Source organism: Anopheles coluzzii, chromosome 2 (assembly GCF_943734685.1).
Source record: "Anopheles coluzzii chromosome 2, AcolN3, whole genome shotgun sequence".
Classification (NCBI taxonomy): domain Eukaryota; kingdom Metazoa; phylum Arthropoda; class Insecta; order Diptera; family Culicidae; genus Anopheles; species Anopheles coluzzii.
This window is the reverse complement of record NC_064670.1, coordinates 96,906,014-96,929,745: the sequence shown is the minus strand read 5'-3', so window position 1 is coordinate 96,929,745 and position 23,732 is coordinate 96,906,014. Positions and strand designations below refer to the sequence as shown.

The following is a 23,732-nucleotide window of genomic DNA, read 5'->3' as shown; positions in this document are numbered from 1 at the left end:
ATACCCAAAAACCCCGGCATGTCTTTGCGCAAATTCGGCATCCCCGTAGTACGGTTCTAATAATTTCGGTACAATGTTTAGCCGGCCATTTCCATCGCTCGTCATGCTGGCTCGAGAAAACATGATCATTGCACTCTTGGTACGAAAGTTTTGGGACAGAGCATTGTGAGAGGGGTATTTTTTTTTGTTGGCGACAAAACGCTACTCACATCCATTTAACCACAAGAGTGAAAGCAAAGCCGGGGATTTAGTGCAGCCGCACAGTGACGAATGCCGTGTACAACGGTGTGTTTACCGTGCAGCTGTTGTGTACCACCAGGGGCCAGGATCAGCCTCTTTGCACGCGTGAACCGGCCGCTCGGGGTTGAGAGCCGATGTGACGCATTCAATTATGTCGTTGGTGTACAAATTGTCCAGTGCTGTCTCAGGGTATCGACATAGGCAGTTGAGAGTGACGCCACGCCTGAGACGACGGCTGTATGGTCTGCTTGATTGCTCGGTTTCCCCTCACCTGATTAGGTATGCTTGATTAGTGTGCACACGACGCAAACTCAGTACGGCACAGATGGTAGTGTTTTGCTGTTGCACTACGGCAAGACGAAACGCTATGCATCAATCTTTTATGGAAGGTGTTTTGCCTGTTCCTCGAAATGGCATCTGATTAATACTTCATAATTGCAAATTGTGGAAAATCAGGCAAAGATGACTAGGGAGCAGCGTTGTTCGCATGTCGCGTATGGTGGTATTGAAGATTAAACGACAGCTTAAAACTCCTTGAAAGTGTGCATGGAACGGTATTGCATAAATTTAGGCGTATTGTTCTATGAGGTAGGTATTATAGCAGAATTTTACATTTCAAATTTTAAACAAATTAATCATCGAAAATCAAAGTTGCTTCCGAGTGTTAGGTGTCTCGACAAATATTGCGACCTTTTGTGTCAAAAATGTGGCTTAATGGTAAAGCATTAGAGAAAATATAAGAAATGTTATATTCTAAGAGACAATATACGCCAAAATGTATGCAAATAAACTAAAAATAGGTTTATGAAACTCGTAACCTCTCAGGTTTGCAGACTTTTGGTAATTTTGTAAACCAATGATCGAAAATGTACAACTCAACCTTAAACAGCTACAGTTTCCCACCATTAAATTAACTGCAGAATTACACGCGCTTTCATCTCATTTTGCAAATTGATCACAATTTCCCCATCAACACTACGATAACGGACACATGCACGAGCCCGAAATGCGTAAACGGTTCCACTTTTGGCGATGTCGTTTACGTTCCATCCCGGAAACATCCCGAAACTCATTTACGGTATTGAAATTCACGCACGCAACTCAACGTAACACAACTCAATAAAGGGTGTGAGATAAAACACCGCTCAACGAGCACAGGGGGGGGGGGGAGCTTTTTTATACTTTTTACACTAGCGTCGATGACAGGCATACGCAAATAAGGAACGAGAATACACCGCAAATGGAATGCAAATTTTCAAAACCCCTACAAACGACCGACGAAAGGTGCGTTCGTCTCGGTGGAGCAGTAACTGGGAGGCGCACAGCGGTAGCCCCATTTGAAGCCGTCAAATTTATGAAACTCATCACACTCGTGAGCGAAACTCCGGATGCCGGTGAGTGGTAAGCTTAAAATGTAATTTAAAAATAAGACGAAAAAAAACGAACAAAATATTCCGTGTCAAAAGAAGTGGGCGAGGCAAAAAAAAACACCCAAGCTCCCCAACTAATGCGTTCACGTGGTCACGTGGCCTGAGGAAACAGGACGAACGGTTTCATGATGTGAATTTTAAGGGGAGAAATGCCACCGAGAGATGGAATGTCGTAGGGCGTCTTATCGGTCGGAAGTCGGGCCATAAAAAACGGCCCGTGTCACAAATCGCAATCGCTGATGAGTGAAGCTTTCAAAGTGTAGTTAAAACGAAGGTCTTCCAGTACGATTGCGAAGGCTCCGTGGGGAAGGCGCTGGTTTAGAAGGGAAGCTGAAGGAATGGCGGAGTAAATGTCTCCAGATTACCAGCTCAAAAACATTTTGAAGACCCAGCAACGGTTCCTCTCCGTATTCGCCATCAGCTTGCCTGCCCGGGCAGTGAAGGGCAGCCCGCATTCTTGTACGGTACACAGTTTATGGTTACATCGAAAGATTAATGGCAAGCGGAGGAATAAAAAGCAGCTTGTAGCTTGAATGAGGGCCGCCCGCTGGAGGGTGGGAACGCGAAGCCTAACGCCGTGCGTCGCACGGGGTGATGAGCATGACACCGTTAAAGTGGGCACTAATGAACGTCCGACCGGCGAAAACATTAAACCGAAGGTTACACCGTCCAAAAGGGAAGTCTTGTCGTTTTTCTTCTGCTCGTTTTGCAAGAGCTTTTGTTGCTTACTTTCTTTCCTTCGGTCCCTCTCTCTTTCTTACACTTTCTAACATGAGTAAAAGAGAACATTTGAAGAGTACGATTGTGATCGTGAAACTACTAAGCACACGACGAAACAAGCACAGCAAAAGCCTACATTTAGGCGCCATAGAGCGTTTTAATTTAACTCTTCGTTGTTTTTTAGCTGCGGAATGGTTTCTCCGCGCAACAAAATGACAACAGCTATACTTACCATCGTTGCAAAACTTGCCCTGATTGATCGGGTCCTGGCGGAAGGAAAATTTCTGCAGATCGGCGTACGTTTCCGCCAGCAGGCCCGTGATGAACATGCCCGTGCCGGCCGAATCGAGCGTCGTCATCGTCTTGGGCGCTTTCGGGTACGAGTGTCTCGGTGAGTTAATGATAATGACTGGCAGCGATACGACGAACACCCAGACGGCCTGTCGGAACGGGGACGAAAACAGAAAACACGCACACATTAAAATGAGAGGATAGCAAGGGGCAGGAGGGCGATAAAACACATTAAAACGAAACGAGCGGCATAGAGCAGCGACGAGCGTGACGAATGACGAATAATGAAAGGCTTCCCCTTTCCCTCCTGGCTTGGTTGGTTGGGCCGGTACGACAGGGTGTATTAATTAGTACCCAAATGGGAACGGAGAAGAAACCTTTAGTGCGACACGAGAAAATAGCTTCGCACTACGCTGGGGACGGTACGACGGGAAGCGATCGGAGAGTGTTGTTGATGTTTTTATGTTATGGAAAATCTTGATAGCGTTGTAAGAAAACGGTGCGTTGTGCGGAAATTGGTTGTGATGTTCTATTTTCGCATTTTCTGCTGCCTCAAGTTGCGTGCAACTGATCCCAGAGCTTTAAAGCATTCGCAGCTGAGCCTCGGCTCTGTTACAAAACAGTGTTGCTCTTCCCACACAGCCCCCAGTGCTGGATAAACTTTTTCGATTTCTTTTCTCCACTCACCGGCAACGGTATTCGTGGAAAATGATAAACGTCAGAGGGAGGGAAACAAAAAAAGTTTTAATTCGTGCGTGAATAACTTTCTATCGAAGAAGGTGGAAGAACATTTTCTCCGAGAAGAAGGTGCGTTCCTTCACTACGAGCGAGGAGCTGAATCTTTTTCATTTCATAATTTGTAGCACCACATTTTGGTAAGCAAGCGGTGAGGGGGGGGGATAGGAGGATGTCAGATGAGTGAACATTTATTTACTCGAAAAATATGGCTCCAACGCGATGGTTTAGCTTACGCCTGGGGGAGGAAAGAGTCAACATTTCTTCTGCTGAACGCTTACTTTATTGACTGTCTTTATAATTTTATGGTGTAGCTTTACGTTGTCGCTGCTCGGCATACCTCGACTGGTTTTTCCATCTGTGTGCCCAAACAATGCAGATTAAACCTCCACCAGGCATTATTTACTATGCGAGTGTACTTTGTAATATGTGCTCAGCATTGTGATGAGCTAGCCGGTTATTACCAATCACATTAAAACTTGGCCACAAGCTACCGAATCACTTCGAGACATTATTGCACTTTATAAATTAGGCAGAGCAAATGAACGTATCCAATCATGGGAAGTGATGTAATGAAGGTAGGCTCAAGTGTATCTGTTCTCTCGAACGCTAATACTAAGCGCCTAAAGGTATGCAAAATGTAACACAATTTCATTTATGTGTGACGTAAGTAATGAACATATTTTTCGTTTGGTTCGTGATGGTTTGGCCCAAAACCTTGCCGATGCTTACAATACTTAACATTTTCCGCTAACTTATCTTACCAAGACCGATTTTTTTCTCCACAGCTGATTTTTGAATCAGCTCCAATTTGATGTTTGAAATTATCATATTTCATACCTTTAGGCAGTTAGGCAGGATTTGCAAGGGTTAATGTTTACTTTTCCCCGGCAAAAAAGGATTCAAAATCATCATAATGCAAAAAAAGCCATGCGACCTTAAAGTATTTCAGGATTTTGCATACCTTTAGGCGTATAGTAAGAGTAGACGAAACCTTTCATAAAAAGTATAACAGTCTAAAAGGGGTTATTAAAAACAGAGCACGTTCTAGTTAGGTAAAACTCTTAGCACACCCGTTAAGTAAAATACAACATGTTCGTCCTGGATTCAATCCAAGTTACAAAACGTCGAGAATACAAAAAAAAAACCGCACTACGCTGTACTGCCTTGGGAGAACCAGCTCGTTATTGCCTTAGCCAGACCTGAATCGAGAATATTGTTGGGTCAACACAAAAGCATAATTGAAATTTTGATGGCATTCAAGGCATGATAAACATAATAGGTCAACAAAACAAAACAAAAATAGCAATGCATACCTTTAGGCGCTCTACACTCAGGCGCAGTTCACACGAAGAAAGATACACCATTATGCTCGTGTTTTGTTTCGTACCTAAACTTTCCATCATATCTTAACGCTGTTGACATTTGAATCTTGTAGGCCAAAAAAACACTTGGCCATTTGCCATTCGCCAATACACACAAGATTAATTGAACTTCATAAATACTCGCTGGAAAAGCGTGTCGTAAGTGCATGGCGCTGGGCAAACGCGGCCCTGGCTTCGGACGAACCAAGCGCTTAACCATTCGTGGAACAATTTAATAATGTACCATTAGCCGGGTGCTTACAATTTACACTGGCTGGTGCTGGTGCGCGAGAAATGGGAGTATAATGGGCGATATTTCTCCCCCTTCCTCCCCCTTTATCTGGATGTGCAATCGCGACGCAAAACCTGCAACTAACTTTCCACACCGCCCACAGCGAAGAGCAGCCGGCACCCAAACTGCTATTAACTGAGTACAGTTTTCCGACATTTATTTCCATATAACATCGTTAAAAGCCACCTCCTGCTCTTAATGGAATGGCTCCCGGTGCTATTGTTTGCCCGGGCGATGGAAAGAGAACTCGCCTCGACTTGCATTTGGCTGCATTCGGGAAATGCTTTCTCTGCGTATGTGTTTCTGAGTGTGTGTTTTTCCCTCGTTCACTTCATTTGTTTGATTTCAAACACATACACATACGCTGCCGTAAAAGTGCATATGGTGCAGGGTATCACGCACGTGTGCTTCTTGCAGTAATTACCCGCCACTGGGTGGAAAATTATTTATACACTTCCCGGTACACAGACTGCCCGTTCCCCTCCATCCGGTGTTTGCGTGACCATACCCACTCCTTATGCTTGAAAACCGTGTGCTCGGCGTCAGATCGAAAGTTTCCCCTCATGCCCAGCTCGTTATCTTTCAATCCGAAGCCAAACGAAACTCGGACAAGCTTTCGAAGCGGTCGAAACAACTTTAGCAAACTTCTCGCAGAACCGTCCACCCGTGTAGTGAGGCAAGCGTAGGGATGTGTTCCGAGTAGATTATGTTAGTAGTTCATTTGCATGAAACTGACACTACCTTACCAGACCAAACCCGACGGGGTAACCCAGGGCTGCCGACCGACCGGAGGCAACAAATCAGTAAAATTAAGGAATCGAAACAAGCGGCCCAGTGAAATAATGTATCGCTTGCAAATGGAACGGGGTTGGGAATTTAAGACGGGCTCTGTGCCCGGAAATTACTAGCACCGACGCTCGCAAGCTGTTTTCGTGGATCGGGCGGGATGAAATATTGACTCGGGAAGTGTAGCTCCCGGTATCCGGCCGTTGGGCTTCATTTGACGGGAATTTCCTTCCCCAGGTATCGGGAGGTTCGGAAGAGCTTTGAACCGAATTTTCGAGCAGGGCAGGAAGAGCGAGCAGGCGCTATAAACCGATTGCGCACTTCATGAACAGGAAGTGGGCTAGATATTTGTTTTCGCCGGTGGTTGTGCAGCTGCGAAACGTGCAGTGGTTGTTGTTGATTTATTTTCACTGCCGAATAGTGGATTATTTATGCGAATGCTTTCGTTTTGAATGTTTTTATGCTGGTGCCTTGACCAGGATGAATGGTGGAGCTTTTTAATGTTCGGTTGAATTTGAAAGCAAATGCGATTTAAATTTAAATTCACGGTAATGTTTCTAAATCAGCAAAAAGGTTATACAGTCGTTGCCACCTCTAAGGCATCAAAAAAATTTACAATGCGCATAAATTTTAGCCTCTAAAGCAGGAGTCTCCAAACTTTTCAGTTCGCGGGCCACATTGCTTCACAATCAACGTTGTTGAAGGCCATGTTGACGCTACCTTTAGTATTAGTGGATGTTCAAATCTCGTCTTAATAATAAAATACTAACAAAATATATCAAATTTCTGCAGCTTTATTTTATTGGATAAATTTAGATTAATTAGTGAGAAAAGACAGATATTTAATTTAACCTTTACCCAGTCATCGCGGGCCATATTAAAGGCTCTTGAGGGCCGCAAGCGGCCCGCGGGCCGTAGTTTGGAGACCTCTACTCTAAAGTATCAATTTTTGATATTCTGCATCCATTTTTGACTCTAACGCACCTGTTTTTGTCTGCAAGTCATCAATTTTTGGCTCTTGTGGGAAACATGACAATTTTACAAGGTATTTGAGCAGATTTTTGACTATTTTAATTTTAAATCACGTAAACAATACCAAAGCCATGTAGTTTAATTCTTTATTTTTTTAGAAAAAATAATGATATTTAATGAATTCTAAGGCCATTGTGTAAACATGAAAATACATATCAATTTTTTCACTCGATTAAAACTTCCAAAATAGGCATAATATTTGTTTTATTTAAAATTATATCAATGAAATTATTCATTACTTAACTTTCAGAGTTCAGAGTTTCAATGATTTCGGAACTTACTTTTAGAAATTACGTTAAATTTTGTAAATAAAGGACTCATAGTCAAAAATTTATACCTCAGAGACAAAAATTGTTGCGCACTGTCAAAAGTTGACGCCTTAAAGACAAAAATAGGTGAGTTAGAGTCAAAAATTTAGTGGCAATGACTGTAAAACAGTTCTGGATAGCATTTTATCATGCATGGTTTTTCCACTGCAGATCAAAGATTCAAACTCAGCGCATTATATTTAAAATTGACACTGAGATTGACACTAAGAGTAAGTCGGGGTACTATGCGATGGCTGATTTCTGTACTAGATTCATACTAGCATATTCATAGCGATTCAATCGTATCGTAAGATGTTCATGGATGTTAACTTACTTTATAAGCTTCTACTACTAATTTTCTAGTGATTTTACACTAAATATGGTAAGATATAGCAGGATCCTTCAACTGAACCTAACTCTTACCTAAATATGTTTTATTAAGACCTCATAAAACACAAACAAGTATGTTCATCTAATCTCTTAACCATCTGGAACATTGATGATGCTTAACATTTCGCAAAAAGCTTATTCAAGTGGAAAGCCGTAACGAATACACGCTGGCTGCTTTAGATTTTTAATTTAATAAAGGTTGTGGAAAATACGATACCTTTTATCTTTTTGCAGTATTTATTGTCATAAAAAGCAAAGGGCAAATAAAAAGTGACAATATTGAAACTAGAAAAAAATAGGTATTTGAATGCCAATTTATTTCATCAGTGAAAAAAAACGCACACAAAAGCATCAAAAAGTGCCATCACCCTACCTACCATCATCATCGTTTGATCGGCCAACCAAACGCCCCTCGAGAAAGAATGTATCACAAAGGCAAACACAAAATTGCTCTAAAAAGTATTATTTATAGTTGTGCCTCCGTTTGTGCTTCACATTCCGCCCTCCGTACCATCCACCAGTGCCAAATGCAAATGAAACTAGCCGGATGGGCCAGCCCAGCGCTGCTTACGAATTTATTGGAATAGCTCTGTCAAAGCAAATGTTTGCCTACGATCGTTCCAACGCAAACGCTGCAAACGATGTAGTACACGGACGGTTCGCACAAGCGTTTGGGTTGCATTCTTGCTACCATTTGCATTATTGATCCAGCATAGAATGGTGTAGGACAGTGGACAAGCGTGTGTATGTGTGTGTGTGCCGGCGTGTGAACAAAAGGACCCACCTTTTTTGTATTCAAATTGGCCGTCCTCGCCTCGGCAGCAACATCAAATTACCCGTGTTCGTACGACGGACCGGTTTGCTCTATTCCGTCGAAACGAAATTAATTACAGCAGCTACAATAGCCCGGGATATCTCTTTCTTTACAATCTAATAGGATGCAACCGACCGATAAGACTGCGTTCGGCACAATTCCTCGTTGTATGAGTGTGTTTGTGTGTATGTGTGTATGTGAGGTTGTAATGTTGCTTCATTTACAGCGTTCGTGCAGCGAATGCAAATGCTGGGCAAATGTTTACAAAGTATCGATTACAGCTTGTGCGTGCTGTTGCAAGCGAACGATAGCAGTGGAATGATACAGCAGAATCTCATAATGTCATAATATTTTAAAGAGCTTTTGGATTGAATTGCGATTGCTTCGATTGGGATAAAATTAGCTCATCAAAATATTCAGAGCGATTTCGCCGAACGCTGCTTAGACATTTGCGTTCAATATGTTCGTAATCTTTGACAGCTTTTCCCGAGGTGTTGTTTCTTTCCCACAAGGTATTAACATTTCTTAGTGAGGATTATTTATCGTCTCTTCCAAACACTGCACACAGACAGCATGGCTAAAACGATACACCAGCTTTCAGAGTAATAAAAAAAACGTACAGAGAAGACGCCTAAAAGTAGGCAATCCGGCGCAACAAAGCATTGCGATTTAACAGTTGAAGATATGTTTCGCACACGAAAGCTACCATAATCTTTGACTTTCAGCACCAGCATCTGCCGGTGTGTGTGTGTGTGTGTGTGTGTGTGTGTGTGTGTGTGTGTGTGTGTGTGTGTGTGTGTGTGTGTGTGTGTGTATGTGTTTATCTTTTCCAGCAAGACAATGCAAAAACTCGCAGCTTGCTACCCTACAAATTGGTCCTTGCTCTCGTTACCGAGTCCGTCGCAGGGCACGGGCCCTTATCGGCACAATGAATGTCACATAAAACGCTTCATTGATTCCGAGTGTGACCCGAAGGCGAAGGCAGAATCTTCAAATCCCATTCCCTCCAGCGCTTACTTTGTAAGCGCGGCTACAACGGGAACGGTACAGCGAGACGGAAAGCTGCTGCAAACGAGCTGAACGGGGACACTCACCTGAAAGGTCCAGAAGACGGCGAACCGGATCACATTGCGCCGATTGTCCTCAAACTGCTTGTCGCGTCCGATTTTCACGATCCGATAGAGCAGATAGCCGGAAAGCCGGGCTCCCCAGAGGCACACGAACACCGTCACCATTAGCTGCCGGCTGTCGTAGGGCTGTCGTAGGGAAGAGAAAGAGAGGAAAAGAAGAGAAATGGATGATTCGAGAAGCATTAGCAGAGCGCAAAAAACATGCTTGATAAAAAAAAATGCCTGATTTCTGGTAAAGAGCGGTTCGTTGGAGATTATTCTTTCGCAGAGCAGTAGAGGCAGCACAGATTTAATGAACTGGACACGCTGCAGTCGCTTAAGCTAATGGATTCTTTCGGAAGCAGTGTGAAAGTGATAGGACGCTCAAAAGAATCTGGAATGAATCACATGCTTTTACAACCATGTACACACACACACACACACCCTAACACATCGATAAGCGAACGGTTTTCCCATCAGCCGAGCCGAACGGAACGCTTAATGTGTCCCATTAGCAATTTCCTTCCGTTTCGGAAATATCATCGACGACACCAGGCGCTGCGCTTGGTGCTGGTTGATCCACGGCACGGCTCACCCGCACGCTGTATTTAATAAAGCCATTTTTATTTTGGGCGACACCACCACCACGGCTTATCGATGAAGCCACAAATGATTGAACAGCAACAACGACGACAGTACCAAAAAAAGTGGAATAAAATTCGCTTACACCGCAACCGTGTGATGGTGGTTGATAAAATCCGCATCCGCAATCGATCGAATATTTTATGACCTTCGATCCGGATGGGGAGCGGGTGGGACCGAGTGGGCAATCGTGGACGAGAGATAACGAAACATCGCCCAGTGTTCTCGAATATCAAAGCGAGAAAAGGTCCGTAGTGTTATGCAGCTTCCTTTTTTTTCTTTTTTTTGCATTTTGCGAGGAAAGCTTTCGTCTAATGGTGTGCCGTGGAGACGGCAGCCCGCAAAAATGGGCTTTAGTGCACATTTATGATAATCGATGGTAAAATATTAGTCTAGCACTTGTCTAGGTTCACCCGGTTCGGCAGTGTTTTTGCGATTGGGGGGGAGGAAGCAGCACAGGGAATGAAACATAACACACACACCAGCTACACTGTCAGTACAAACAACTGCCCTGGGGTTGAAGGTGAATCAAGCACACCGACTAGGTGATGTCTTGAGATTGAACATAAAACGATTTCGCTAGTGTGCGCCCCGATGCATTTATCCTGCTGCGGTATGGCTTCCGAGCGGTGATCCAGAAAGCGCACGAATGCGAGAGATAAGCGACCCGTACGGGGGTGGAATTGAATATGCATGCACTTTTTCAATCAGCGGCAAGCGCCGGAAGTGTTATGATGATGCGACTCGGGTTGCATATAAAAACACGAAAGCGGAAAAATAATGTTTAAGTGGAAAGTACTTATTTGTAGGGTGTGCTGTGAAGTATGAGATAAAATCGTACCCACTTGGAATATCGATACTGTGTCAGTGCAAATAAAAATAGTAGTATGTTCAGGGCAAATATGATATTTAAACAGATATCTACGATAACACGACAAAATAAATAAGCGTACAGGCTGAAGAAGCTACAATTGCATACTTTTAGGTGTTTTTGTTTTTTTTGTTAATTAGCCCTTGTTCATTTCTGCCAACGCAATAATGATAAAAACAATCAAACGAATTGTTCTCTGGTCCACAAAAATTTATTGATTTCAGTTTAGTTTAACAGATAGCCGGTGTTGATTGATGAGACTAGTTAGCTAGGAAACTTTTTCCCCAAAATGCTCCACAACCACTCTCCACACTTTCGTCAACTTTCTACAATCACTGCCAACATCTTCGCCAAACTTGCATTCAACAAGCAACTGGACAGTTGGTGCTTAACTCTCCACCCACTCACCACGTACGGTAAGTGTATTAGTCACCCGAAGCTCAATTCTAGAGCGGTTTGAAGGATCGTTTTTCCCCCCACACACATTTCTCCGGATGTGAACAGAAACTTTAATTTTGAAGCAAAAAACTTTTCCCACACAAAACTACTTTTCTGTTTATGGTTGCACCGTACGGTGGTTTGGGTCATCTTCGCCAAAGACGCAAAACAAAAAAAAGTACAACAAAAAAATCGTTGCTTAACCAAAGAAGCAACACGAAGCAACAGACACTAGCTACGGCTGTGTGGTGTGGAGCTCAGCGAACAAAAGCGAAACTCAACGCTCCTCAACCGGTTCACTTCTTTGGCAAGCACTTGTGCGCAGTGCATTCACACTGAGTTCGGGCTTTGTGTGCTGGAAAGGGTGCACTTTCGTCTAGTCACTGGAAACGGTAGGGGTAGAGTGAACTCTTCTCGTTATTTGTCCACCAAGTGTCTATTTTGTGATTTTGTAATTGTGCAAATGGTCATTCGGTCAGCTGAAACGTGATGTTTCTCCAATTTTCTAGGAAACGTAAAATGAGATTTTTTAAAGGCACATATCAGATTTGTCTTCATACAAAGGAATTAATATTTTGCGTTGTTTAATAAATGTGATAAATGTATGACCATCGACATTTCACGACACTAGCCTGCTTTTTATGTAGAGTTTGACAGTTGACGGCTAAAATCATGTCAACACTCCATACAAAACCACACAAAAAACTAGTATGCGATTTTCAGCCTATTTTATTTGAGCCTCAAAGCTAGAATTAGATTCGAGTACCTGCTCGAAAAAATGTCACAACAAGGTCATGTTTTTCATTCATCCCATGTGTATGAAAGAGATTAGATGGTGGAATATAGAATCAAAAAATATGTAGACCAGGTGGTCTAGTCCTAAACAGTTAGTTGACAACTAATACTAACTAAGTTGAAACTAAACAATAGTTGACAACTAATTTCTGAATCAAAAAAGCTTCATTTGAAAGAACGAGTGAAATGAATTTCTATAGGAACGGATCGTTTTTCATAGTAGCGCATACGTGGCAGACATTGGTCTCTTCATCGAAGATGTTGTATCGAAACAAAAATGGATGTTAATGTGTTTTGTGTATTCGTCAAGTTACCACAAAGCCTGTTGGTGTTAAAGTTTTCACCCTTCCCGTCAAATAGTAACGTTCAAATTTGGTTATGAAACACTATGAGACCACCTGATCTACATACTCTTTCGAAATTTGTATGATGTCTCCCACAATGTCGCCCAGCAGAAGCGATAAAAATCAACCTTCTAAATACATACACCTTGGGATAAGCTCACCTATACATTACACCTACTTTGATAGCTGCTCGAAAACTGCTATACAAATGAAATTTCACCCTATCGGTCTTAAAAGGGAAAAGGCAAAGTGAGTGTATATATCAGGTGAGCTTATGGTGTTCTTCCTCACTAATACATCGACACACAATTCGACAGTTTGTTCAAAAACAAAATCTAGTATGCCTTGAAGTTTAAACGGTATCTCGTAGTAATGGTAGACAGACCTTCGATTGTTCTCAAATATCGTGTGAAATTGTGAAAATTTGGGATAGATTTAAAAAAATCATACAGAACAATCATCAAAGCACTCATTTTGTTATAGATCTAACTGTCAAACCAGGTTTTCTTCTTATTTTCGTTTTTAGATGTCAAATTGCACTGGATAAGACAACCTGATATATCAACTCAATTTGGAGAAAAAGGCTCATAACCCATAAAAAAGATTACCAAGTAACTTTGGAATCCCTAGCTGTCGAATGAAAATTTGTCAAAGTACACTGGGCGGACCGACCTGCAGTAATTTATGGACCTTGATAGTTTCATGAATTTAGACTTATATTTATTTTATGATCTTTATGATAAGATTGCTCTTTCTCTGACGATTCAGATTGATTCATTAATCAATGGAACGGCTAACGCCTAAATGTAGGCAATCACCGTGCACCACCTCGTCGTGCAAATCAAATAAATTAAGTTTATCACCTTTCTATAGTTGATGCCAGCGAAACTTAAGAAACTGTTATGTTCACATTAGAAACTAGACTAATAGTTTCGATTGAAATTAAATTTTCTTCACCATCCGATGCCAGTAGGAATAAAAGCACTGCGAAATCAAGCAGACCACCCGTTGCTACAGATTGAAATTCTACGTTCAACCTTCTCCGCCCACATGCGCTCACCTAGGTGGTTACGTGAGTTGACTCAATTAAACCAACCGAAAGTCGATCACTAATCCGATGAACTGAGGCGAATACAAACCGGAAGCTAAGAATCGCCATCCGAAGGAAGCCAACAGGAAAGAGCAGGTAACACAGGCCGGAGACGTACCCCAAGGGAGCGGACACAGCGGACAATCTGCGATAAATTGAACCTTTACAAGCATCTCATGTTCGGTCGATGTGAACGCCAGAAACGTGACCAACGAGCAGGACACTCAAAAAGCAAAATATTCACTTTCGCCCCTCCCGGGTGAAAGTGCTCCATGCGGGACCGTTGGGTTTTGCTTTCGATGGCAAAGAAATTCGATTTGATTATTCGCAGTTCCTTCTTTCCGGTTGGTTTGCCGAGAACAAAGCATCCAGCAAAAAAAAAACACGGCCCACAAGCCTCTGATTAGTAGTCAATGGTTCAACCCGGCATACATTTCGCCCACCGGTAAGCTGCGGTCCTTCTGTTTCGTGGCAATCAGTCAACCAGCACGAAAAGGTACCACCGGAAGGAGTTTGTTTTGAAGTTGTTTTCGGCGATAAGCAATGGGAAACATCCGGCCCTCCGGGGGCAGGGTTGGCACGGGAAGCCGACTATTATGTTCTTGCTCCAAAAATGAACACACCAACCGCCTGAGGAGGGCACGTGACTTGAGCGTGTCGTGACCAAGACACAGCGCCGGCAAGCTGTTCATCAAACAAACAAGAAACGATTCAAAGCACCTGTGTCGTCCTTCGGGCACCGTTATCTGCCACCGGCCGCTTGCTTGTCGCCGCCGTCGAGCGATAGTTTTCCGTCACGAAACACACGAGTCATGGACGTGAGTGATACTTGCCCTTCGTGTCGGCTTCATTGGAATACCAGTGTCGACGACGGGTTGAAACTTTCTATTGACACAAAGTGGGTGGGAATATCTGTTTTTGCTTCAGACAGAGCAGCACCGGGTCTGATTGTATTCGGGGCACATCATCAGAAACACTACACGGCGGTGCTGTCGCCGTCTCATCTGTTGCGCGTGGAGTTCGTTTTGGGCGGTAAGGAGCTTCCTGAAGACTCCCGGCGTACTCTTCGTCGACTCCGATAGCCTTCATGGGGAGTGCGGGTTGCTAATCAGAATTTGAATGCAACACCATTTCCTTTGCAACAGCAGCCGTCGAAAGTTGTTTGGCCGGGCGGCGCTTCGAATGAGCAATGAAGTTTGCTTCATTATCAAATGATAGACAAATGCAAATTTACCCCATGCTGTGTGATGGAGGGAGACGGGTTAAGAAGAGCGAAGCAGAACTTTAAATCCGGCCAGTCTGTCGGATGGATTGGGTCCATACGATAAAGTGTAAATTTAATTTCAAATATCATCTGTATAATGCGCTCGTTGATGTGGCGGTAACGAGTGTCGTGTTGTAGAGTATGGGAAAAGAAAACATTAACCTGATAATAATTGACAGTATTTTACTTGATTAAAATGAAATAAAACTAAATAAACTGAATAAATATACCAAAAACTGTTAAAATGCTTCAAATAAGGCAATTTTGTTACATAAATTGCATGCGTTTAGGCTCTCTGCTAAATAAATAAAAACAAATTAAATAACGTGAAAACGCCGTAGTGTATGCAATAAATATGTTCAAATTTGCATAAAGCGTACGTTACTGTGAATAGATCTTTCTGTTACAATCTCTTAACGTTTATTCGAATATTGTATTGCTTAACATAAAAATAGGAAAATCATCACGAAATTACAATACAGGATTTTAATTTTTAATCGCTATAAACTCATGGCGAAATACATTTAAACAAGTTTAAAGAGTAGTTCCTTCAAGTCAAATTATTTCTTTAAGATTAACATTATGATAGACCTGACATGTTCCGTGGATTTTTATCTTTTTAAGATGAATGTCTCCATAAGGAAACATTCCCAAAGTTGAATATGCGACTTTTCTGCTAAAATTATCTAAACGAATTAGTGAAATATTCATCAGTCAAACGACTCGGTTGGATATATTCATCTATTATTTTTTTATAATTCTCGAAACCATAATGTGGAAGAAGTATTCGCAATCTTGGCGCAATCTTCAACACATATGCAAATGACATTTATAGGCCTGGATTTGATACGGGAAAACGAGTTTTTTGACAAAATAATATTTGTAAAATCGAGATTTTCCGTTTATTGAAATAGCCCAAATAGCCAGCTCGAACTCCATAGCTGAATTGGGGCTATTTAATGAAAAATCGTTCCGATGTCGAACTTTGTGGGTGATTAAGAGATGAAACAGTACTTGGTGGAAGCATAAGGCTTGTTAACAAGCACACGGTACTCTTTGGAATTATGCGGCGGATTAGTACTATCTGTAGGATTGACGATGGAACTAAGGCTTAACTTAAGGCTTATTAAGAATGTGTACCGAACTTGCTGGAACATTATAGCTTTTTAATGCATGACATCGGTACAAGGTGGGTTTTGTCAAAGTGTCAAAGACAGACGCCGTCAATCATCTCATTGCTGCTGTACAAGTTAGATAAGTTAATTTAAGAAATTATTTTGAGTGAAGTGATTGTGATTGTACAGCAAATTGTATGAAATTTAGTGTAATTAATGAATGTTTAAGGATTTAAAAATAAATACACGTACTTAAACAAAACAAATCTTGTTGTCAACCGACAATTATTTCATCGATGACGCTTGCTTGAAAATAAAACCCAAAGAAAAATAATCCCCGGCACCCTGGCATAAGGAAGCTGCTTTAGAAGGCGCTATTTAGATGGACCATTTGGAACTTTGATACTGTTTATCTACTGCAAATGGCGAATTCAAGCAGCGATCTTTGGCATGCCAAAATTGGTTGCTTAAGCAATTTTGGCTATTTGGGAGTAGCACTGCTTCTATAGGACCAACTTTTGTACAGCGACAAATTTTCTGCGAGCTTTTGGTTCTTAAACAACTTCTCAGTTTAAGAACAAAATCAGAGGCAACCGTGATTGTCACGGGTTTGTGAATTTTTCACAGAAAGGCAACGCTCGCGTTTCGCGACATTACGATCCAAGCAAGCCATACATTCGTGCTAAAACAAGGACGGTTTGACAGATAGAAATTGTCGCCAAAAATTGACGCGGAAGATTTTTTGAGTCGTTTAGAAGCAGTGAATTGAACGGAAGCTTACAGAAATATTTTATTCAGCCGTTAAAGTTGGCCATATTTGCTGCTACGATATGCCATAGCAATGTGTTGATTTATATTCCCTATGGCAACAATCTGATACAGTCACCAACTCGCACGACTTAACAACATGCCTGTTATGAGTTTAAATCTCGAATGAATAGTACCTCCATACGTAGACTATTCTGCTATGGGTAATCAATAAATCACTTAATGCCAAGCTCACAAGTGGTATAGTCAGGTCTAGACCGACAACGGTTGTTAAGTCAAAGTAAAAGAAGAATATGATTAAAATATGTCTAAGCTGTAGGTCACTGAATGATTAGCCTTGTAGGAATTCCACTATACTTTAAAAGGACGATTGAGATACACACATTGCATACAATTAGGTGTTCTTTCAATAAAAAACCCATTCACTCGAAGAAACGCCAAAATGTATGCAATAGAAAAAAATACTATGTACTACGAAACATACTGTTTGCGAGATCGCATATCTGCAATCCTTCAACTATAATTAAACTATTGATGTGTTTACCGAGCTACTAGTACCTACTACTTCTGACATCTGAAAGAGCAGATGGCACGCGCCATAGCTCGTATATAGAAACCGTTTAGTCAATTGTGAGGTAACCCTATACGATGAACCATCCAGATGAAAGGGAAAATAGTTTAAACTATCTTATTACATTCAGCTGGCACCGGTTAGCTATTCACAGCACAGGTTCTTAGTATACGTATGAAAGCTTGCCCTCTCGGACGAGCGTCACATCAAGTAGATCGTTACGTTACCAACCGGACGGCAGAGTGTGCTCACCAGCATGGACGAGGAGGAGCAAAAACAATCTTGGATTTTATTTACCTGCGTTACCTGTAGTGTACATAAAAGCAGCACTTACTCGACCCTGTTTGCCGCAGCCCGACAATATTGGGAAGTACTCGGGACGGAGGGTTCGTTTACCACAAATCATCTCCTCCACTCAAGCGCTCATCGCACCACCGAAACCACCACGGACTTACGTGAGATTATGGGATTTGTAGTGCGCCGAAATTTCATAACCACACTGCTCTAGCCCTCCGCATCGGCGGCAACACACTTCGGGAACAAACTATCAAACAATAACGATAAGAGGTGCTTCTACCCGTTGCTATTCTTCGCACAGCAAATAGCAAGAAACGAAAAAAAGACCACACCAACCACATATCTCGTTGGAGGGCAAACAAAAGCCCCCTTTGGAGCATAACCCTTCTGGTGTGGCTGGAGCAGTGGGCAGAAGCTTCTGGCCATATTAACAAACAACAAATTTCAGACCTTCGTGCACGAACCCCGGCGCTGTCCTTCGTAATCCAATAAAATTCCCAACTCATCCCCCCCTCCCTGCTTGCTGCTCATATTACACGGTGAAGAGTATCGTTGACTACGCAACACCTTCGTCATACGTACGAACACACATACAAAAGCTTCAGGAGCGCGAAAAACGCGCTCATGCACAAACAACCGTCCAGAGTGTTGTTGCTCCCGCGCAAGCCATGCAAGAACGCTTCCGAAGAGCGGTGGTAGGGTGAGCTTTCAGAAAACTACGAAATGTGTGGCACACAATTTATCATCACACCAGACGCAGGACAGACGCGCATTGCCTTGGCCGCACAATGGTACTCTTCGGGGTTTCCTCTTTTTTTGTTGAGAAGCTATGGTGTTATACTTTACGGACACACATGAAAATTGAAGATGAGCTTTTTGAAATGTAAGTAAAGAAAAACAGCCAAATCCCTCCACAATAAACGAGGTAAACTACTAGTGCTACGAGTGTATCCATCTAGTTTCGCTGCATCAGTCTAGAGTTTTCCTCCCTTCCTCAAAACGAAGAACTTCACAGAAGAAAAAGCAGGCTACACGCGAGCTTAAGGTCTTCAACACCGGCAAACGAGCATCAAGCGCTGCCCTAGCCAAGCGCCATGATTGATGATGAACCCACCCAGCGTACAAGAAGCTACTTCAAACACAATCCCTTAAAACCTCGCCAAGTATCTCTGTGCCAGTTTACCAGTCGATTTTTCACCCGAAAATCATTCTCAAGGATATTGAGGTCTTGCAGCACGCTACTGGAGTGTTTCGTTCGGGTTCGGTCTGAGGATCTTCCCCCTGCCAGGGATTGACAGGGCAAACCGAACTAGTCAGACATGCGGCAATACGAAGGTCAAACAAGTGGAATGGTTGGGGGAAACAACAGGATTGCAATAGAAGATGTACTCTTTCTCTACTGAAAGAAGCACTGGAGCTGTTAGAAGTGTCCTACCGCGTACGTGCACAAGCTTATGATCGCTGTGCGTGTGAGTGTGTCTGTGCGTCCTGCCATCTATATTTCCTTGTCTAGTGCGCGTTGATGGCTGCCCATTTCAAGCCAGGGGCAGCATTTTGGGAAGGACGGGCAGGACGTTTCGTTAATGGTAGGATTGTACGTGAAGCGAGGTTCGTCGTTGACATCGGCACTACTTATAAGCCCGTGTGTATGTGTTGCATGTTTGCTGCCCACTTCCGGCTTGCAACCGACAAGGGCGACGAAATGACTACGGGAAGAACTAACGTACACAGCAACTAACAACACACACACACACACACATACATACACCGACTGGTGGGGGAGGGTTCGTTGCTTGCATTATTCTTGCGCAAAGAACAGAACAGTGGCTGAGTGTTGTATTGGGGTCAGCATAAAAGTGCCATTCCAAGTGGTGAGGACACGGTTACACACACGGACAGGACCGTCATAAAAAAAAAATGCGCTGAAGACGTTGATCCCACCGGGTGAAGTGAAGAAGGCTTTGAAGCAAAGGTCCTCCTTGTGTGTAGCTTTTTTTATTTTTTTGCTACTGTGTCTAGGCGTCTAGGCAGGTCGCGAACGAGCGAACACACTCCAGTGTGAATGTTGAGGGGCAGTTTATTTACAGGATGTGCTGCAATTTATACGCTCCATACGAGGTTTTGTCAGTGACCCCTACCACAAGTCAAGCGATGTCCTCGGCCGAAGTCGGGGCGAAGTTGCCTGTGAGACCTTGTGGACATTCCTGAGTACGAGCGTTTGCTTTAGTGCAGCCTGTTTTATGACGAGTTTAAATGACCAGCAGCACCTGCTTCCGGTGCTGTTTTCCTTCCCAACCAGGGGGGGGGGGAATAAGAAGCTTTATGACAGTGCAATTTGCTATTGAGGTTTTTTGTAGTTTTCGCTACAACTATTCGGAATGTTTGTTTTGTGTGCCATTTTGTGTTTTTTTTGTGCTGTAAAATGTGCTCAAATGCAAATTTTGCACAGTTGCTTCCAACAAATCACCCAACTGCGCCACACAAATTGCATACCTTTCGGGCGTTTCATTACGCTCCATGAACCATTTGCCCAAAGGTATGCAATTCGCGTGACAGCTGCGTCTTAAAACTTTGATTACAGGATTACATGTACAGCGCAGTGGCCAGCTCAGGCAAGCACAGCCAGGCGTACAACGATGAAACTTGTATAAAGTACGGTAATCATGTGAGATGGATCAATTCTTTCACGATTCCCATCGACGGTGCCATCCGTACAGGTGCACAAACAAAACTAAAATCGAAACAAACAGTCCATTAAGATAATTTGAACGTGGTTATTTACCTTGCTCCTCTCAGGACGTTGCCTTACACCCTCTAGCCGTGCAGTCTTCTTTCTATCTTAGTTGCCAAACGATGCATATGCTACACGAGGTACAGCATACAAACTGTAGAGCCACGTGGGGAAGCACAGTAAGTGCAAAATCAATCTATTGAATGGTTGTAATATTTATAGCAATTTTGCTCTAGGTATTACACGCTTGGCGCACGGGAGCAAAAACATAACCCCACCGCGTACGTTGTTTTCATTGCAGCACCGAACGTAGAGCAGAGGCTGCTTTTGTCTAGCCACGCTTTCCGTTTCGTTTTCCACGGAAGCTGAGCTTTCCATTTGCCATCGCAACGGTGTAGAACGCGAACGTGACTGACATATCGATACGGAAGGCGCAGTCGAAACAAGGCCACCACACCGCTGTCGCTGTCGTGCCTGAAATTCTAACAACTTTCCACCGTCGGTAGGTGTTGCCGTGGGCTGGTTGGTGAGCGGTAGTAATAATGACAGCGCATACACACATAATTCTTTCGGTGTCAGTTTAAAGAGGATCCTCCAAAACGAAGTGAGTCGAGTACGGAGCAGCGCCACAGCGAGAAATGACTCAATTCTGAACCCGCTGGATGCCCCCGTACCCGTAGCCATTTTTCTTCTATTTTTGATTTTCCCTTGAGGGACGAAAGAAATAGATGGTTTTTGACTGTCGCCTCTCCCCGTCATGGTTTTTATGAGTATCTCTTTTCCCACATAAAGTTTGTCCTCCTTTTTTAGTATGTCGCTTTGCCGTCACACGTTGGATGAATATTATACGAAAGGAATTCTTGTATGTGATTACGTTTGAAGTCATATTTATCTGAATTAGCTTTGGAAGGACCAGGCGAAAGAGAATGACGATTGACATGAATTGGTAATGCTTTCCAGCGGTTGCGACGACAACGACAAGACTGTCTGCGGTGTGCGAGAACGACCGGGTGGAGCAATGTGTAAATTTTAAACGAAATGGAGCTGTCCTTTCTGTCCCAGAGGGGAATTGATTTGTGATTATGTTTCTTTTTAGAATATTGGATTCTGAAAATAGCTGCTGCTAGCTTTTTTCATCATGTTTAAAGGTTTCATAGAGTCAATGAACACGTTGGTGCGGTATGTTGTTGTGGAATTGTTTTTTTGAAATGGAATTAAAGCTAAAAACATCATCGTGCACTACAAATTGCATAACTTTAGGCGTTTTGTATCGCGCGGCACGACGGTGCAGTAGAAAAAGATAATCATGATCACATTACTGTACCGTAAACAGCTTTTTAACATCATTTACGGACTTCACAACTTCCAAACGATCTGTAATGGTTTAGCGTATTTGTTGTACGTGCTACTCCGGCATGTCGTTTGCCATCGGCCGAACGCATTCATACCTAACGAGTTCGCCCCCCGAAAATGTCTTATCGTTCGATAATGCCGTGGATCTATTTCCCAATTTCCCAAGAAACACGTTTCGTTCTGACGACGTGACGAAAGCATTTTCTTAATGGCATTCCGCACCGAATGCCGATTGGATTGCGAGCTAAGAAGGAACAGGTGCACATTGGAGCGCGGGCCGAACGGGGCGGGGAATATAAACGACTCTCCAATCCTTCCAACTGTTTACGACCGACTTGCCTTCCGGTTCGTAGGCAACGACTATTGACAATTCATTTATTTTTAGACTTTTCTAAAGGTCGTTTTGGCCGTATTAATGAGGGTCGAGAGGGGGATGATACAGTCCATCAGTGAAAGGAATATTTTGTCCCATCGCCAGTTTCGCCAGCAACATGAAACACTTCTTCGATGACAATTGATGAGTTTTTGAAGCAGCCTGTATCGAGAAGGGAGGTTGGCTTGAGGCTTGACGTAGATGTGACAGGACAGGCAGGATTCTTGGAAATAACGGTCGGAGCAAATGAGTTCAAACCGAAACGCGGAAACATGGCCCGCATTGTTTTGAATCTTGCGAGAGCATGTTAGCTGGAAAGGGAAGAGCGTAGCGGAGAGATTGTGGTAATGATTATAGCTGGTAAATAACTTCCGGACACCCGGATGGGGAAAATACTAGCTGTGATGTAAGGTTTAGTCTTTCTTATTGTGGAAGAGAAAATTGTGCGATCTTTGTTAATGGCACAGCGAACAGAGATGAGCAACCATTAAGTATAAATCAAGTATTACAAAATATTAAGAAGATCATGAAGATTGTATATACAAAGATAAGTTTAAATCAGAAAGTAAAAATCATTGCTTGTATGGCAAAATATAAAACAACACAGAAAATTAAGCATTCAAAGCCTTGATGTATGCAATCTTCTTAGCAGTAGAACGATTCTTGTTTATAAATGATACAAAACGTTTTGTATTGCATACTTTGAGATAAATTTGAAACATACTGGAACATTTTGGGCATTGCATACTTTTGGGAGAATATCACTCAAACAGAAAGCTAAGTATTGAAAGCCTTAAGGTATGCAATCTGCAAGACAGCATAGAGTTTTTTTTATTAATACGGCCCGGACAACGAAAAACGCATGTGGTAGCTTGAGGGAACATACACTAATGCTACATCGTTACAATTACACATACCGAAAGATTTAGTGTTTTTAATTAAACCGTGAAACAAGCCGACCGCCTTCATTCGACTGCTTGTTGCAGATACAATAAGCTACACGCTTTACCAAGAAGCCAGCATAAATCTTGCCACACGAATCGCAGCGCACTCTTTTCACGAACATCATTGTACTCATTGCTATTAAGTAACGCTTCGACCGTTTTATACGTACCCATCCCTTGCGCGAAAGTACTCGCATCCTGCACAACGTTTACTTGTTTCGAACTTTATCGATTTAAAAGGATCTACTCTCGGGGCTTCCACCTATCCTACTTTGTCTCTCTTTCTTTGCTTGTCTCTTTTTCTCTCTTTCTAGAGCTTTCTCTCTCGCTCTGTCCCACACACTCTCGCTCTCCACCAGTGCCACCCACCCAGCAGCACACGAGCATACGTTTTTCCGAAAATAAACCGATCCTTACCCGGTAAGGCGAGGGACGCTGATTCCTCCTCCCAGATGGTTTTTGACTGCATTGCAGATGATTCTGCTGCTGCCGGGTGTTGCACGGTGCTGGGCCAAAGGCGTAGGGAGGGAGAGTGAGTTTTTCGACTGGAGATTTTAAAGCCACACCGTTGGCGTTGTTGTGCGATTCGGTTCGCTTCCGACAGCTGCTCCCCCATTCCCGGGCC

General features: G+C 42.9%; 1 protein-coding gene across 2 annotated transcripts in view; it reads right to left on the bottom strand.

Annotated features, from left to right (window-relative positions):
• The window catches only part of LOC120948697 (uncharacterized), a 51,551-nt gene that overhangs the window by 13,894 nt on the left and 13,925 nt on the right, over window positions 1-23,732 (bottom strand). For both annotated transcript variants that reach the window (XM_040365322.2, XM_049607738.1), the window contains exons 3-4: window positions 9,497-9,658; window positions 2,623-2,830 (exon numbers count right to left, since the gene is read on the bottom strand). In XM_040365322.2, coding sequence (XP_040221256.1) covers window positions 2,623-2,830; window positions 9,497-9,658 — 370 coding nt within the window. The remainder of the gene's footprint in view (window positions 1-2,622; window positions 2,831-9,496; window positions 9,659-23,732) is intronic.